At 46.2% G+C, this 19047-nt stretch overlaps 1 protein-coding gene across 5 annotated transcripts in view; it reads right to left on the bottom strand.

The window, feature by feature from the left end:
- LOC125623312 (discoidin domain-containing receptor 2) overlaps window positions 1-19047 on the bottom strand; it is a 154643-nt gene that overhangs the window by 47906 nt on the left and 87690 nt on the right. For all 5 annotated transcript variants that reach the window (XM_075120308.1, XM_048822422.2, XM_048822424.2 and 2 more), the window contains 4 exons: window positions 13691-13919; window positions 12085-12232; window positions 11735-11840; window positions 2921-3107 (listed from right to left, as the gene is read on the bottom strand). In XM_075120308.1, coding sequence (XP_074976409.1) covers window positions 2921-3107; window positions 11735-11840; window positions 12085-12232; window positions 13691-13919 — 670 coding nt within the window. The remainder of the gene's footprint in view (window positions 1-2920; window positions 3108-11734; window positions 11841-12084; window positions 12233-13690; window positions 13920-19047) is intronic.

Here is a 19047-nt window from a genome sequence, read left to right as displayed (position 1 = left end):
TAAATTGGTTAGTCTCTAAGGTGCCACAAGTACTCCTTTTCTTTTTGCGAATACAGACTAACACGGCTGTTACTCTGAAACCTGACACTTAAAGTGAGCTATTACCAGCAGGAGAGCAGTGGGGGAGGGAGGGCGGGTGACGGACAGACGGGACCTTTTGTAGTGATAATCAAGGTGGGCCATTTCCAGCAGTTGACAAGAACGTATGAGGAACAGTGGGGGTGGGAGGGAATAAACATGGGGAAATAGTTTTACTTTGTGTAATGGCCCATCCACTCCCAGTCTCTATTCAAGCCTAAGTTAATTGTATCCAGTTTGCAAATTAATTCCAATTCAGCAGTCTCTCGTTGGAGTCTGGTTTTGAAGTTTTCTTGTTGAAGAATTGCAACTTTTAGGTCTGTAATCGAGTGACCAAAGAGATTGAAGTGTTCTCCAACTGGTTTTTGAATGTTATAATTCTTGACGTCTGATTTGTGTCCATTTATTCTTTTACATAGAGACTGTCCAGTTTGGCCAATGTACATGGCAGAGGGGCATTGCTGGCACATGATGGCATATATCACATTGGCAGATGTGCAGGTGAACGAGTCTCTGATAGTGTGGCTGATGTGATTAGGCCCTATGATGATGTCTCCTGAATAGATATGTGGACAGAGTTGGCAACGGGCTTTGTTGCAAGGATAGTTTCCTGGGTTAGTGGTTCTGTTGTGTGGTGTGTGGTTGCTGGTGAGTATTTGCTTCAGGTTGGGGGGCTGTCTGTAAGCAAGGACTGGCCTGTCTCCCAAGATCTGTGAGAGTGATGGGTCGTCCTTCAGGATAGGTTGTAGATCCTTGATGATGCGTTGGAGAGGTTTTAGTTGGGGGCTGAAGGTGATGGCTAGTGGCGTTCTGTTACTTTCTTTGTTGGGCCTGTCCTGTAGTAGGTGACTTCTGGGTACTCTTCTGGCTCTGTCAATCTGTTTCTTCACTTCAGCAGGTGGGTATTGTAGTTGTAAGAATGCTTGATAGAGATCTTGTAGGTATTTATCTCTGTCTGAGGGGTTGGAGCAAATGCTGTTGTATCGTAGAGCTTGGCTGTAGACAATGGATCGTGTGGTGTGGTCTGGATGAAAGCTGGAGGCATGTAGGAAGGAATAGCGGTCAGTAGGTTTCCGGTATAGGGTGGTGTTTATGTGACCATCGCTTATTAGCATCGTAGTGTCCAGGAAGTGGATCTGTTGTGTGGACTGGTCCAGGCTGAGGTTGATGGTGGAATGGAAAGAGACTGGGAGTGGATGGTTCATTACACAAAGTAAAACTATTTCCCCATGGAGTACTAGTGGCACCTTAGAGACTAACCAATTTATTCGAGCATAAGCTTTCATGAGCTACAGCTCACTTCATTCGATGCATCCGATGAAGTGAGCTGTAGCTCATGAAAGCTTATGCTCAAATAAATTGGTTAGTCTCTAAGGTGCCACTAGTACTCCTTTTCTTTTTGCGAATACAGACTAACACGGCTGCTACCCTGAAACCTATTTCCCCATGTTTATTCCCCCCCTCACTCCCCACTGTTCCTCAGACATTCTTGTCAACTACTGGAAATGGCCCACCTTGATTATCACTACAAAAGTCCCGTTCCCCCCCCCCCCCGCACCCCCGCTCCTTAAGTGATCACTCTCGTTACAGTGTGTATGGTAACACCCATTGTTTCATGTTCTCTATGTATAAAATCTCCCCACTGTATTTTCCACTGAGGGATAGCTCAGTGGTTTGAGCTTTGGCCTGCTAAAGCCAGGGTTGTGAGTTCAATCCTTGAAGGGGCCATTTAGGGATCCAGGGCAAAAATTGGGGATTGGTCCTGCTTTGAGCAGGGGGCTGAACTAGATGACCCCCTGAGGTCCCTTCTAACCCTGATATTCTATGATTCTATGAATGCATCCAATGAAGTGAGCTGTAGCTCACGAAAGCATATGCTCAAATAAATTTGTTACTCTCTAAGGTTCCACAAGTACTCCTTTTCTTTTTGCTTAATCTTTCTGTTTGTTTACTATCTCTTAGCCAGTTTTTAACTCATGACAGAACTTGACCTCTCACCTTTCACAAATGACAACTTGTATGGGACTTTCCCAACGGCTGTTTGAAAACACAAATAAACTGCTCCTTTTTTAGCAAGTATTTTACTGGCACTCTCAAAGTACCATAGGAGACAGGAGAGGCATGTCTCTCCTTAACAGGAGCTGTATTTCCTCTGTCATGTCATGGTAATCTAGGCACACTAATATCTCTGTCTTTAATTATTGTTTCAACCAATTTTCCTGATACTGAAGTAAGGCTCATTAGTGTATAAATCCTGGCATGATCCCAGCACCTTTTCTAAATGTAGGTACATTTGCTATCTTACAATTCTGTGCTATAGTATCTTATTTTAATGAGCGATTGCATATATTTTTTAGCAGGTAGGCAGCTTTGTTCTTAAGTTCTAAGTTCTTTCAGAATTCCTGGCGGTACAACTTCTGTCCTGGGAACTTGTTTCTCTTTAATTTAACAATTTGTTCTAGGGATTCCTTTCTCTCCTGTCTGTATCGGAGGATGTCTGGTATATTACTTGGTATGTTTCTGTACCTTCACTGAGTGGAAGTGGCTTTTAGAATCACATTTCCAGTGAGAAAACTTGCATTTGCAAGTTCAAAATATTCTCTAAAATTCGCTTCAAATTAGCTGTTTCTACAAATATTTCTGCCCATAAAGTAATTCATTGCGACAGACTAATGGCCACAAACAAACAGAGCCAGAGGCAATGCAACTGCTTATTGAAATAAACACTGAACAGAACACGCATGGCGGTATCAGTCCAGAACCAGAATGCCGAGGAGACTCTGGGACCCTGTGTGCCACACAGACAAAGCCAAGATCTGGGGAGATGGGAAGACTGCAGTACCTTCATAGAGGTGAAGTTCCTCTGCCGGTCAAACTGAAACTCCATTTCGACAAAACCTGTGCTGAAGCTCTCATTCTTCCAGCCGACATAGTCATACCCTGGCCACACACGGTACTGGTGACTCTGTGTGAAATCGTCCAGTCCCAGTACACCATCTGTTAGCTGGCCCAGACCTCCATACAAATGCCTAGCAAGAAATGGCTCATGGTTAGACAGAGCACCAGAGAAGAGAGAGAACAGAATCATAGACTCTTCCGGGTTTGACCGGACCTTTACTCCTCTCTTGGTACTGAGAAAGGATTGATTTCATTATACCTACGACACCCTGGAGAGATGAGTACCTAGTTCCAGTCCCGACTGTCTCCTGAATGTTCCCAGCCACTCCTTGACCCAAGGCAGCTTCTTCTGTTTTGAGGGACAATGAGAACCCTTTTCTCTAATCCTGCATGTGAAGATGTAGCCAAGCGGCCAGTGCAAAAGCAAAGATTGGAGAAGGTATTACTGGGCTCAGAGTCTTTCCAGAGTCTGTCAAGCCCCTTTGTGATCAGAACATAAGCAGCTCAGGAACATAAATAGGCAGTTTTCTCTTGCTGAGTGGTTTAGGCAGGGCCAAGCCCAGCACTGGATAAGGCCAGCAGTTTGTGTGCTGATCTGAACCATTTGCCAGTGAGAGCAAAACACAGCCATGGACAACTCTTGAGAAAGAAAACGGAGATTCTCAAAAGGGACATTTCAGTTCCACCAGATAGGTGGGGCTCAATCCTGGGATTTTTGCCACTGAGTTGTAGAGGGGGCCATGTGGAGCTGCCTGCCCAGGGACAGTGCTGGGGAAACTGTCACAGGAAGGCTGCTCCTCTCATTGGGCTGGCACAGACTGTTCTCTCTGGTGCACCGGCTCTTGTGGACCCTGCCTGCTCCCCTCCCCTGGGAGAGCAGGAGTAAACAGTCCCTGTGCGCCACCAGGCAGATTGGGCCAGGGCAGTTACCGTGGAGACCCTTGTGCAGACGTGTGAAAGGGGAGTCTTTTGCCTGCCCCTGTGCACCTGAGCAAGGAACCTCCAAATCCAGCCTGTAGACAGAACACACCCAAACTCTGACTCTCTTGAGAGATGGTGGCTTTGGATTTGGGCAGGACTTTCCAGGGCACCTGAGTTAACCTCTTAGACAGAAGAGCCCCAATGGAATGAGGATAACATACTTCAGACATTTCGCTCCTGCAGGCTATTCTAATGTTCTGGAAACCCTTAATAGAGTTTCAGTGTCAAGCAGTATGGGCCTGATTGTGTCTCCTTGATCTGTGCATGGAACTCACCTGTGCGTGGAAGGGGATCACCAACCTCCATGGCAATTTTTCAGACTAATAGTTTATTTGCTGAAAAATGCACTTGCAGTCAACCCAAAACCATTTGTGACTTTGACATGAAGGAGGAGCTGATAGGGCACTTACTTGCGATGTGGGGACCCAGATCTGAATGATTGCTCTGAAGCAGGGATTTGAACCCCTATGTCCCCCCCGCATGTAAGTATCCTAACTGCTGGGCTATCCTGAGGACAGATTCTTATCTTATCTGGTTAGGAGGACAGATTCTTATCATTTCTCTTTGGATAACTGAACTGTCAGACTTTAACATCTCTCTATTCAGGACTTGCAAACTGAGATTTTTTTCAGAGCCTTTTATCTTATCCAAATTTCAGCAGGTTTTCACAGGGACGGACAGAAAAAGGCATTTCGCTGGCATGAGGGTGACCCAGCGGCAAAATCTCATGCCCTGCTCTACAGCATGGAAGCTCTAGAACCTCTCAATGAAATGGCTGTAAGACGTTTCTAACATGTGCAAAACAACGTATTTTTCCTTAATTTCATTCTTGGAAGCAGCTGAACTGTTTTTGCTGAAACTTAAAAAAAAAAAAAAAAAAATCAGCCTGAAACAGACACCCTGCACAGAAAATTTCAGCCAGAACTGTTCAAGTTTGGCAAAGTTAGAACAAACTGAAAACAGGGTCTTATAATAGGAAGATTCTCTATATCCTAGTAAGGAGGGAAGGACGGAAGTTGATAAAGCACAGGTAGGAAGTGAAGAGAAGTCAAATGAAAAAGAGTCCCGTTCAATTTCATCACATAATGGCAGACAGATGACAAATTTCATAAGATACAAATGCTAGAAGTCTAAATACTAAGATGAGTGAACTTGAGTGCCTTGTATTAAATGAGTGGAACAATGATAATCAATGGGACACAGTAATACCAGGGTACAAAATACATAGGAATGACAGAGTAGGTCATACTGGTGGGGGTGTGACACTATATGTGAAAGAAAGCATACAGTCAAAGAAAGTAAAAATCTTAAATGAATCAAACTGTTCTATAGAATCTCTAGAGACAGAAATTCCATGCTTGAATAATAAGCATATATCAGTGGAGATATACTAGCAATCGCTTGACCAGGATAGTGATGGTAATTGTGAAATGCTCCAAGAGTTTAGACATGCTATACAAAATAGAAAACTCAATAATAGTGGAGGATTTCAACTATCCCCATATTGACTGGCTACGTATCGTCCCAGGATAGGATGCAGAGATAAAATTTATTGACACCATCAATGACTGTTTCTTGGAGCAGCTAGTCCTGGAATCCACAAGAGGAGAGGCAATTCTTGATTTAGCCCTAAGTGGAATACAGTATCTGATCTAAGAAGTCAAGATAGCTGAACCGCTTGGTAATAGTGACCATAATAATTAAATTTAACATCCTGGTTGAGGGAAACACCAAAGAATCCCATCACAGTAGCATTTAACTTCAGAAAGAAGAACTACACAAAAATGAGGAAGCTAGTTAAACAGAAATTAAACAGAAATTAAAAGGTATAGTCCCCAAAGTGAAACGCCTACAAGGTGCATGGAAACTTTTAAAAAACATAATAGATACTCAGATTAAATGTATACCCCAAATTTAAAAAGAACATTGTAAGAGGACCAAAAAAGTGCCACCATAGCTAAACAATAAAATAAAAGAAATGGTTAGAGGCAAAAAGGCATCCTTTAAAAATTGGAAGTTAAATCCTACTGAGGAAAATAGAAAGGAGCAAGTCAAGTGTAAAAGTATAATTAGGAAGGGCAAAAAAGAATTTGAAGAGCAACTAGCCAAAGGCTCAAAAACAAACAGCAAAAAAAAAGTTTAAGTACATCAAAATCAGGGAGCCTGTGACAATCGAGGTTAGAAAAGAGCACTCAAGGAAAATAAGGCCATTGTGGAGAAGCTAAATTAATTCTTTTCATGAGTCTTCACTGCAGAGGTTGTGAGGGAGATTCCCACACTTGAGCCATTATTTTTAGGTGACTAATCTGAGGAACTGTTCCAGTTTGAGGTGTCAATAGAGGAAGTTTTGGAACAAATAGATAAATTAAACAGTAATAAGTCACCAGATCCAGATGGGATTCACCCAACAGTTCTGAAGGAACTCAAATATAAAATTGTAGAACTACTAACTGTGGCATGTAACCTATCATTTAAATCAGCTTCTGTACCAGATGACTGGAGGACAGGTAATGTGATGCCAATTTTTAAAAAAGGCTCCAGAGGCAATTCTGGCAATTACAGGCCAATAAGCCTAACTTCAGTACCAGGCAAATTTGTTGAAACTACAGTAAAGAACAGAATTATCAGACACATAGATTAACTTGATTTGTGGGGAAGAGTCAACATGGCTTTTGTGAAGGGCAATCATGCCTCACCAATCTATCAGAATTCTTTGAGGGGGTCAACAAACAGGTGGACAAAGGTGATCCAGTGGATATAGTGTACCTGGACTTTCAGAAAGCCATTGACAAGGGCCCTCACCAAAGGCTCTTAAGCAAAGGAAGCAGACATGGGATAAGAGGGAAGGTCCTCTCATGGATCAGTAACTGGTTAAAAAACAGAAAACAAAGGATAGGTATAAATGGTCAGTTTTCAGAATGGACAGATGTAAATAGTGGTGTCCCCCAGGGGTCTGTACTAGAACCAGTGCTGTTCACCATATTCATAAATGATCTGGAAAAAGGGGTGAACAGTGAGGTTGCAAAATTTCAGATAATGCAAAATTACTCAAGATAGTTAAGTTCAAAGCAGACTGTGAAGAGTTACAAAGGGATCTCACTAAACTGAATGACTGGGCAACAAAATGGCAGATGCAATTCAATGTTGATAAATGCAAAGTAATGCACATTTGAAAACATAATCCCAATTACACATACAAAATGATGTCTAACTTTGCTGTTACCAATCAAGAAAGAGATCTTGGAGACATTGTGGATAGTTCTCTGAAAACATCTGCCCAATGTGCAGCAGCAGTCTAAAAAGCTAACAGAGTGTTAGGAACCATTAGGAAAGGGATAGATAATAAGATAGAAAATATCATAAAATCACTATATAAACCCATGGTACTCCCACAAGTTGAATACTGCAAGCAGTTTTGGTTGCCCCATCTCAAAAAAGATATTAGAATTGGAATAGGTACAGAGAATGGCAATAAAAATTATTAAGGGTATGGAACATATTCCGTATGAGGAGAGATTAAAAAGAGTGGGACTTTTCAGCTTGGAAAAGAGATGACTAAGAGGGGACATGATGGAGGTCTGTAAAACTGTGATTGGTGTGGAGAAAGTAAATAAGGAAGTGTTATTTACTCCTTCACATAACCAGGGGTCACTCAATGAAATTAATAGGCAGCAGGTTTAAAACAAACATAAGGAAGTACTTCTTCACACAACACACAGTCAACCTGTGGAATTCGTTGCCAGAGGACGTTGTGAAGCCCAAAACTATTACAGGGTTCAAAAAAGAACTATATAAGTTTATGCAGGATAGGTCCATCAGTGGCTATTAACCAAGACAGTCAGAGATGCAACCCTAAGCTCTGGGTTTCCCTAGCCTCTGTTTGCCAGAAGCTGGGAGTGGCGGACAGGGGATGGATCACTTGTTAATTGCCCTGTTCATTCCCTCTGAGGAATCTGGCACTGACCACTGTAGGAAGACAGGATACAAGGCTAGATGGATCATTGATCTGACACAGTTCTTAAGCATGTTCTTAAGCACGGTGGTAAAAGCCACTCTGCCAGAGTGGGAATTCTCCTTCATGGAAAGCATGGAAACATAACAGCTTTCCTGGATCACGGTGGCTACTCTTTTTACATAATGAGCATCCTTCTATGATAACCCCAATATCCCAGATCATGCCAAGCCATTGCTCTGGTCTTGGGTCTCAGCATGTCTTGGTGCACCTCATGAAATCCTCTATGGACTTCACTATTATCCCTCAGATACTACGATGATGGGCAGTGATATAAAACCCACAGATAGAGAGAGAGAGAGAGAGAGAGAGAGATGTAATTGAGAATTTCTTTTTCTGGCACTCAGGAATGACTACCATTCCTCTACCAAAGAGAAGTCCTGCTCCTTCATAAGCCAGGGACATCATCCTTCTTTTCTCTTGGCCAAGTCATTACTGTCAGCACTACTTGGAGCTGCGAATCTCCTTTAGTGACTCCTCCCAGCCTGACAGCATATATCCGTCTCTCCTCTGCAAATGAGTCTCCCTGGAGACTGGATTCGACCGTTACTGTGACCATCGTCTCCACCAGGATCCTCAGCCTGCATGGGTGTATTGTACTACGAGCCTCTGCTTCTGAAGCTGCAGAAACATTCTCCACAGGTGTGCTAACGGATGGCTTCCTAAAAGGTGCCTCCAAAGGCTTGTGATCAGTTTGAATTAGGACTGTTATTGCTGAAAGTGAACTAATGAAACTTTCTCATTGCATACAAAGCTGCAAGCAACTCTTTCCCACTCTCTGCTTAGCTTTGTTCTGCAGTATTAAGCTCTTGTGAGGGATCTGCTACTGGCTTGGCTTTCTTGTATTAAACCTGCTCTCAACCCATTTTTCAAGGCATAAAACTTGAGAATTGAGAACTGTTGGGGTGTGGAAGGGGACTGGGTTACTGGAATCTAGAAACTTCTAGAAGGTAAGCAGGGGCAAGATAATATAATTCTACACCAAGAGGGCTGACTCTTTTTATTTGCCAGTCTTCATTGCTGAAGTCACTGGATAATTGTTTCTCATTCTAAATGTAGTAAATGTGAATGCTACAGATCAATACTGCTAATGGGTGACTAGTATGTAGGGCTCGGTTCTGTCACCCGTACTTACCCTGAGTTGTATTTTACTCTGGCATAACTCACACGAGAGGTCACGCTCAGATTGGATGAGCTTCTGAAGTCAAGGATCCCCTGGTGATGGTGCATATTGGCACTAATGACACTGCATCATGGGATAACTCATAGATTATAGATAACGGCAGGGAACTGGGAAGGGTACTGAAGAAGAAGAATGTCCAAACCATCTTCTCAGAGATTGTACCTGTCCCGTGAGCAAAGGAAGGCAGAACATTCTGGAAGTGAACCGCAGGCTGTGAAGTGGTGTAGGGTAAAGTAGAGTAACATTGGTCCTTCTTCTACAGGAAGAGGGGGCTGTACAGTGTGGATGGCCTCAATCTCAGTAGAAGGGGAACCAATCTCTGCAGGACAGGCTAGCTTGCTTAGTCAGGAGAGCGTTATAGTAATAGCAAATGGGGAGGATGAACAGAGGGAAGATATGAGGACTTAGCTCAAAATGGAGATTTGAGAACAACATTACTCAAGAAGCACACAGACATGAAGAGAAGAAATTAATTGCCTACACATCACTGCTAGGAACCTGCGTAACAAACCAGATGAGTTGGAATTGCTTGTTTATGAGCATAAATTCAATCTAGTTGGTATAACTGAAACCCGGTGGAAAGATTCACATGACTGGAAAGTTAAAATCAATGGTTATAACTATGCTTGGCAGATTTTTTTTCTATAATTTTGATGGATAATATCAATTTTTATTTTTAAGCATTTTAAATTTTTTTAATCTATTTAGATGTTCACAGTTGCAGGAAATTATGGGGGATCAGACAATAATTATTTAATGATAGCAGATGTTGAGATTCAAAAAATTAAAGCTTTGTAACCATTAAAGCAGAAATTGTCAACATCACAGGGTAAAAATATCCAAAGTAAATATCTTAAATCAAACTGATGGGGTGTTTACCACACACTTGCCCAGAAAGAGTTAATGAAGACTGAGAAGGGGGCTAATTAACACCACATGCCACAGCTGAGGGGAATCAAGTGGCTAAGTAATCCCATGACTGAGTCAGGCAGCCCAGCTGAGGAGGAATGAGCTGGGCTGGGGCTATAAAGACAGGGAATTGGAAGCAGAGGCGTGGTTGGGAAACTCTGCAGTAGCTCCCTGGGAGAAGGGAGGTGCTTTTGGGCTAGCAAACCCGGGTGGGGGGGGCGGAGTAAGCCAGGAAGGTAGGGTAGGGCTCAGGGAAAGGCAGTAAAGTCTAGAAGGGAACAAACCTTGACTGCTAGCTAGAGGATCCCTGAGCTGGAACCTGGAGTAGAGGGCGGGCCTGGGTTCCCCTACAGGCCACTGCAGGAATGGCATCATGGGGCAGTGATTGAGACTGCTCATGTGCAGAGAGACTTTGAAAGACTTTGGTACCCTGAAAGGGGAAAATGCATAGACTTGCCGGAGGTCTTGTGCTGTGAGAGAAGGGCTGCAGACCCAGAGAGAGAGGTGGAGAGACAGCATGTAAACGCGGGAAGGGGCGCTGACCTTGCGAGCTATTCCCCACCGTGACCAGGAGGAGGTGTCATCCTAGCGGCGAGTGAAGTGCCCCGTCACAGCTGGTGGAGAATGCGGGCAATGATGGTTGCCCTGATACAAGGGGAGTCTGAAAGACTGTGCAGGAGATTGCCCCTGATAGAACGGGAGTGTGAGAGACTCACAGATGGTTTGAGACAGCCGCCCCTGACAGAAGGGCAGTGGGAAAAGCTGTAGAAGAGACACTTGAGGCAAAGGGACAATGGAGCTGCCATGTGCAGAGGCCTTCTTTGCGAAGGGCAGGTGTACCCTCCCAGGCCGGACCATTGAGCTGCCACCCACTGTCCACTGCTACCACCTGATCTCCTCAATGCCAGTGCAGGTCTAGCCAGACCCCCAAGTTGTAACCCTGAGGTGCCAATGGTGGTTAGACAACCTCCGTCCTAGAAGTGGCTGTAGTTAGCATTACCTCTGTCTTGCCTGGACTGAGCCTCAACCATGCCCCAACCTCTGGACCCTCCCTGGCAGAAAGCCACTCACAGCAGTTCCCTCCACTCCCCCATGGAGCAGCAGATGCGTTAGCAATGTTAGTGATCGACAGTAGCAAAGGCAACTGACATATCTAATAGCGCAAGCAGGGAGACCTGATCACTGTCCATTGCTAGGAGATCACTCACCAACGCAATAAATGCAGCCTCGGAGTCAAATCCAGGTCTGTACCCAGCCTGACAAGGGTCACAGGGCTCTGACGCAGACAAGTACTGTGAGAGATGTGTCACCACAACTCTCTCCACCCTTTTAACCAAAAGGGGAAGGCAAAAACCTGGACAATAGCTGGTCATATAACAACAGGTGTATGCAGACCCACTTCATCCCGCCGCCTCCAGCAATGGACCCAGTACTTTCCCGCTAACCTTCACTAGCCAGAAGGGTCTGGGTCTGACGCCCTACAGGCCTGCATGCCCTTTAGGGACAATATCTGCCCAACACATCACCAGAGGAATTAAAACAACCACATCCCTCAACTAGCAAAGTGGCCGATTCCAGAGGGATTCTGGAACAAAAAGTATAGCGATAGGCTCAGGGACAAAGAGAAGACAAGGTGCACAGTGCCAGAGAGAGACCAGGGCCGCCAGTCCCACCTGCGCTCCTGGAAGCCATCGTAGGTTGAGTCATTCAGGTAAATGACGGGAGAGCCTGGGGCCGCTATCGTCCCTCCCTCAGGGATGCTGTAGGACGCCAAACCATCTAGAAAAGAAGGCCACAGAGCTGAGAAAACACGTCCGCAGCCACTTCCCGTTTCTCTGTCCACAGGAGGGTTTCCTCTTCCTTCTTGATCTGAGCAAACACTGGTCAACAGGGAGCCGTAAGGGCCTGGCACTCACACTGCAAGATTGGGGCTGTCAATGTGTCCTCATCACAGTGCTGGGGACAGGCAGCCCAGGGACCCTGGGTAGCCCCTCTAGAAGGGAATATGGAAACAGGTCCTTACCAAACCACATGCAGCCGTAGAGCTCCACCCTCATGCAGACAGTCATGGGCAGCTCCGTTACAGGGATCACCCGAATATAACGGGCAATGATTGGGGGCCGAAGATCTTTCAGGACCACATCGTATGTATCAATGTTGCCTTGAATCACCTGGAAACAGAGGATGACTTAAGTGACCAGCTGCAGACATAGCAGGACACACACTCATGGCCTTAAATGCAGCTGGAGAGAGTGATCCTGGAAAAAAGAAGCTGGCAAAACAAAGCACTACTTCCTGACTACAACACTGCCCTGAAGGACCAGGTGGCACAATCACAGAGCCCCTCACTGCTGTGTGCAGGATGGGGGGCTTGGGAGAAGCTGAGCTCTGCAGTTTGGAGAGAGTGGGAGAAATTCAATTCTGGTGTAAGTCCAGTGAAGTGAATAGACTTAAACAAAGGATGATTTTGGCCCAGAATGGTCAGCATGATGGGGCCCTAAACCCTCTGCCTCACCAGCTGACATCCCCTTTTCCCTCACGTTGGAGGCTGTTCATGCTATAATACATGATAAATTTTAAAAAAATTATTATTATTGATAATAACAATCTGACAACATGAAGGAGCAGCAAGAGACTCGTGATGGCTGGTGATACACCAGCAGGAACCCTTTGCTATCCAGGATGTATGTCGTTCATTAACAAGAGAATCAAAAGCTGGCAATCAATGTTTACTGTGTTCTAGTCTCAGAAAAAGTAGCTCAGTATGACCTGCTGAGCATTTCCAGTGATGGAGAATGTCACTGCAATAGTTAGCATTCCACCCAGAGCTGGATTAAGGTCTCGGCCTAGTAGGCCCAGGATCTGGGAGTCATGTGATTATGTCTGAATCCCAGCTGCATTAACAGAAAAAAATGGCTGCTTGTTCTCATGGGTGTTGAAAAAAAATCTTGAAGACATGACCTGGGTGTAACCAATGTAGCACCGTCTGCTTGAGTCTGAAGAGAGTCTGAGATGATAGCTCTGAGAGGACCAACAGTCCTGAGTATAACCCTTCTTTTACAGACAGGCATCCAGCATACTTCCTATCCTACCCACCCCATCCCTTGACCTACTGATCCATATCCAATCCACCCCCATTCTGTATGCCCTCCCCTCCTTGGAAAAGGGTACTCTGGGTGGAGGCCTGCTGCTCTCAAGACAGCAGAAAAGATGGCTCTGCAGTTTGTAGTTTAGGTGAGGAGAGGAGACAACCTGGCTAATGGGAAGGTGGTGGGCACACGGTGTCAGATCTGTATTTCAACAGGTCTTGGCTGAGCCTCCATGCAGGTGGGGACTGCGGGTTAGCCAGGCAACCCAATCTCAGGTGAGGGTAATGGCTGGTGCTTGGGGCTCAGTTATAGAGAATTGTGCTGCATATCCTAGTAGGCTGGGGACTCAGGCCCTGCGGCAGAGCCCTTGGCAAGGTTTAGCACTGACAGAAAGGTGAGCTGCTCTAGCGAAGGCAGCAAAGGTAAAGGGGGACTGTATCCCCTGGAATTCAAAATCCCTGCGGCTTTTCCAACTGCTGTGGAAAGCCCAGAGGCTGTATTGAGGGGATTGTCGCCCTGTAAACCCCCCCTTGCACCAACCTGCCTGCCCTGCCGATCTTTCCAGGAGATCCAGTGCTCCCCATTGCGGCTGTAATCGATGCGGTAAGCACGGGCGAACTCTTTGCCTGTGGCACGGGCATGCCGTCCCTGCGTCCCGATCAGCGTGATGAAAAAGAGCTTGTGCAGGTCGATTTGGAGGAACTGCACATCTTCCGGCTGCAACAGGCCTGCTGGGCACCACGCTCCATCCCCTTCTTCTCTCTGCAACCTGATGGGGTGAGAGATGCACACCTAAAAGGCCTTACTCCCAAGGATTTAGCCTTCCAGGCACTCCTCCCTCCCAAGGAAGGAACTGCAGCATGAAGGGGCACAATCCTAGCCTGTGGTTCTTTGGCACAGACACTGTGACTTCTTCAGTCCATCCATAAGCCACTCCAGGGCTTCTGCAGCACTGTGAGGCAAGAGATGAACAAGTGCCCCAACAGCTGACAGTCACTTTGGCATAACTTATTGCTAGCACGCCTTGTTTACACTGACATATTTGGTACCCCCAGCCTCCAACGAGTTCAGCAGCACGGGGGTTGACAATGCTTTAAGTGCCTGTGTAGAAGAGACCTAAGACTTCATGTCAGCTTTTCATCTGTAAATTGCACTGAATATATAGATATATGCTATGATACTAAAACAAACAAAAAGCCTATGGTAAAAGCATGCTGTCAGAGGGCTTTCCGTTCACCCCTTCCCCTGGTTCTGGTCATGCAGACAGAAAGCAGAAGACCAGAAGTCCAAAGTGCAGGCAATGTGATGTTTATTGGGGTTAGTTCCAAACAAACACATCCATAGCGCTACATGCCAGCAGAATTTGTTCCCCAGTGTTCCGTTCCCAGCTCTGATGCCGCAGAACATTTACCCTGTGTCCCCCTTCCCAGCTCTGACGCCGCAGAGCCTTGCCTGTGTCCCCATTTCCCATTCCCACATCCTCCTTCTTAGCAGCCCCAAATATACCTGCAATGCATGCCCCTAGTCATACCCCTTACAACAGTGGTCCCCAACCTTTCTGTGAGAATAGCACATTGCTATTCCCAACAGACAGTCGCGGGTGACAAACAGCCCGCCACCGAAATGCGGCAGTGGAAAGAAGCCTTGCCGCCGAAATACTGCTGAGAAATGGCAACGCTTCTCATTGGCATTTCGGCGGGCAGTTCTCAAGTGGCCGCACTCGGTGGCGGCATTTCGGCGGCGTGGTGTCCTGCGGGCACACACAACTGCCCCAGCGGGCGCCATTGCGCCCGCGGGCACCACGTTGGGGACCCCTGCCTTACAACTTATGGTCATGTTCCATTTTGGAGGGTTGTGAGTCTGGGATCTTCCTCCCACCTCTTTTGCATCCCATGGGAGCGGTAAGGAGTGAGATTGTGTTCTGGCCAAAGCCAGGCTTTTCTTTGGCGTTTAGTGTTTCTTATAAAGAACAGGAGTACTTGTGGCACCTTAGAGACTAACCAATTTATTTGAGCATAAGCTTTCGTGAACTACAGCTCAATAACTGATCACTTGACCTTGGCTTGAGAGAGGCGCCAGGCAGCCTTCCAGGGTATGCTCATACACTCCCACCATACCCAAAACACTTTAGTTCCATCTCTTATCTCTTTTCACCCCATCTGCTTTGTGGGCAGAAGCAACACATAATGTCTTTGTTCACACATCAGTAAGGATATAAGAATATCATAAAAGTCAAACCCAAAATTCTATCTCAGGCTAACAAACAGGCCTATACACTAAGACATGCCATACGGCTGCAGAGTCAAAACCTCCAAAGGTAGGAAATGCACAATAGACAGGCTGGATGGTGCTCAGGGCTGTGTAGCGAACGAGGACCGCACAGGTGGATGGGTCTGCCTCAGTCGCTGCAAAAGTTGACGTGTGCAGGACGATAGCTGGTTAAAGTAACTGACACCCCACCTCCGATACGTGGATTCTATCACTGCGTCTCCCCTTGACTTGTGTGGCAGCAAGAGCTACACTGTACTTCAGGGTGCGTCGCAGACTTCAGTTTAAAAGGAGCTTTAAACCTTTATTTTGTAAAAATCTTATTGAAATGGCAAAAAGCCAAAGTACAGAATATCAAATGTGAGCCCTGAATTGCTTATGTTTAATAAAAATGAATTGAAGTGGCGATTTTTTCACTGTATCGTCTCACTTTTTTGTCCCCCTTTTGTAAAGAAGTCTAAAGCACCCTGGGACAGGCCCTGTCCTTTGGCCGCATTGTTGCTCCTCATGTGATGATTCCTACAATATCCGTGATACACTGGGAGAGTTTGTCTGGACAGCATTTCAGACCCATAGCTGAACATTGCTGTGCCAAGCTGAACTTGACAAGCTTGACGATGAACCTGACACAGCATGAGAACCCAGCCGAGACCCACCGAATACCTGTGCAGCCAAGGTGACCATTCTCTGAGCTGGGAAAGAGGAGAACGGGAGTTGAAACCTCCCCTCTTCCAAGAGGTGTTTAAATTCCTGTGAACCTCACTGCCTTATTTTTCACTACAGCCAGGACCACCAACCTTGCAAGCAGTCAGGGGAGACCTGTTGAACATCCCCACCCTTTTCATTTGATAAATGAGTTAATAGAGAGCTAATGGGAGGTCCCCACAGACCCAGCTCTCTAATGTGACAACCCCCATTCTTATCCACTGCTCCACACTGCTTTTCAGAATGGCTAAGCCGGTTTTGGTTACCCTATTTCTCACCACTAAAAAACACACTCCTCTCCCAGAGTGAAGGACAGAATCCAGGGTCCCTGATCCCCCTTCTGCTCGTGCTGACTAGTAAACAGCTGTGTTACCCACAGGGAAAGTGTGTGTCAACTCTTCCTTCAGTGGCTGGTCTAGAACAGGGCCAGCATCTGTTCCTGTGGTTCAAATGGTAAGGCCCTAAGCTACCAATGAGAAGGCTGAATGGTCAAACTGTGCTGCTGACCTTTGTGGGTGGATGACAGGGCTGTGATGAGGAACTCTTAGCCCCGGTCTACACTGTGGGGGGGTCGACCTAAGATACGCTGACTTCAGCTACGCGAATAGCGTAGCTGAAGTCAGCATATCTTCCGTCGACGTACCTGGCCATGAGGACTGTGGCGAGTCGACCGCTGCTGCTCCCCGGTCGACTCCGCTTCCGCCTCTCGGGAGCAGGAGATCCAGAGTCGACGGGGAGCGATCCCTGATAGATTGATCACTATCCGCCGACCCGGGTGAAATCCTGCCCTTAGGGTGTGCTGCAAAGTGAAGGTGTCGTGGTAGGCAGACCTCTGTTAGCTTTTGTCTTGCTAGCCCAGAGAACAACAGCTGTGCTGATGTGGTGGCACAGGCTAGTTATCAGAGTACAAGCCCTCCAGAGATCCTGGGTACAAACTCTGGTTGCTATCCCGTGTCACCAACATCTATACAGCTTGTTACCCAGGCTAGCTAGATTAAAGCTAATGATGGTGTGTCTACCTGTGCCACACTCACACCTTTGCTTGCAGCGGAGACATACCCTGGCCACAAGTTTTATCCTGGGGGAGGGAGGGAGGGAATAATCTGTAAATTGTGGTGAGACTCACCAGTTGCACATTTTGCTTGTTGTGACCCACTGGTGAGCACGAGTGTTGTGTGTCCCCTTCTGTGCCCAATACACTGAGGAGGAGAATCTGTGACAGCTCTGGCTCAAAGCTGGCACAAGCTGTAAATATGCATGTTGTGAGCTCTGGAGATCATCAGTTCAGTCCCAGAACTACCCACATTAGCTGACAGCTGTCTTCTATATGATGTGACAGCTGGAGTCTCCTACCACCCAGACTATAACAACATTTCTAAAGAGCCCAATGTGTGCACCACACTCTCTCTTCACACTCATTGTACTGCCGTCCAGGGCCCTGCAGTCATAGTAGGTCTGTCCTTCCCAGGGTGTTCCTGGGTAAAAGCTGCCATCAAAATCCTGTGCTTGTCCACTGGGTACAACTTAAAGTCCTGATCGGAAGATGGGACTGCCAAGACCAGGGCTCTTGCTAATTGATTTTAAAGGGCATTCATTGCGCACACGCGTGAGAGAGTGAGTGTGTGTGTGTCAGGACCACTCCTGGGATTTACACAACAGGTCCTGCGACGGGGCAGCCAGCTCCACATAGTCTGGAATGAATTCTCTGCAAAATCCTGTCATGGCAATAGGGATGGGTAGGGATAGTATCACCCTAACCTTATCCTGCTCTAGGGACCTACCTCCTGCCTCCGGTGTGACACTGAAAAACATACCCTTTTGCTGCCCCAGTTGGAATTTAGTGGGAATAACCTTTAAACGAGCCTCCAGTAAACTTGTAAGGACTTCCCTCAGGGACAGCAAGCAGATCTCCCTGTTGCTGGTGTGAATAATACCACATAGCATACAACATGATCGGCCCAGGCCAGACCTTCAGCTGCCTGTTCCATATGGGTATGGAAAATGGCTGGGCTATTATGGAATCCTGTGGAAGCTCTGTCCAGGCAAACTTGCTCTTTCTCAAAAGTAAAGGCAAATGTATACCATGAATCCCATGTACAGGCAGACTCCAAAACCCATTATAGATATCTAGTGCAGGAAACTACGTTGAACCACTAACAACTCTTGCCATCATCTCAGGGTACGTCAGTGCAGGTTTTATCCTCACTCACACCAGTTTCTTGTAGTTTTAGGGTTACTTTATCCTCCCTCCAACCCCCCGCTCAAAACAAACAAACAACCCCACATTGATTACTCTGCAATTTTTTACAAATGCACAACATTACTTATGCTGAGCTACAAAACTGCTGAATCAGGACAAGCTTCTGTGAGGCCTAAATATGCCTTTGCTCCCAACACTTATAAACTGTGATCAAGTCACCCCTTAACCTTCTCTTTCTCCAATTAAATAGATTAATCTCCTTGAGTCTATCACTATGAGGCGGGTTTTCTAATCCTTTAATTATTCTCAAGGCTCTTCTCTGAAGCCGCTCCAATTTATAACCATCCTCCTTGAATTGTGGACACCAGAACTGGACACAGGATTCCAGCAGCAGTCGCACTAGTGCCAACAAAGAGCTAAAATAACCTCTCTGCTCCAGCCGGAATTTAGTCTCCTATTTATGCATTCAAGGCTCACATTAGTCCTTTGGGCCACAGCGTTGCCCTGGAAGCTCATGTTCAGCTGATTATCCACCAGGATCCCCAAATCTCTTTCAGAGTCATTGCTTCCCAGGACGGAGTCCTGCACTGTGTCAGAATGGCCCACATCCTTTGTTCCTAGATGCATAGAATCATAGAATATAAGGGTTGGAAGGGACCCCAGAAGGTCATCTAGTCCAACCCCCTGCTCGAAGCAGGACCAAATCCCAGTTAAATCATCCCAG

The sequence above is a fragment of the Caretta caretta genome, chromosome 16, assembly GCF_965140235.1.
Source record: "Caretta caretta isolate rCarCar2 chromosome 16, rCarCar1.hap1, whole genome shotgun sequence".
Lineage (NCBI taxonomy): Eukaryota > Metazoa > Chordata > Testudines > Cheloniidae > Caretta > Caretta caretta.
The sequence above is the reverse complement of the archived record's forward strand: the minus strand, read 5'-3'. Positions and strand labels throughout refer to the sequence as shown.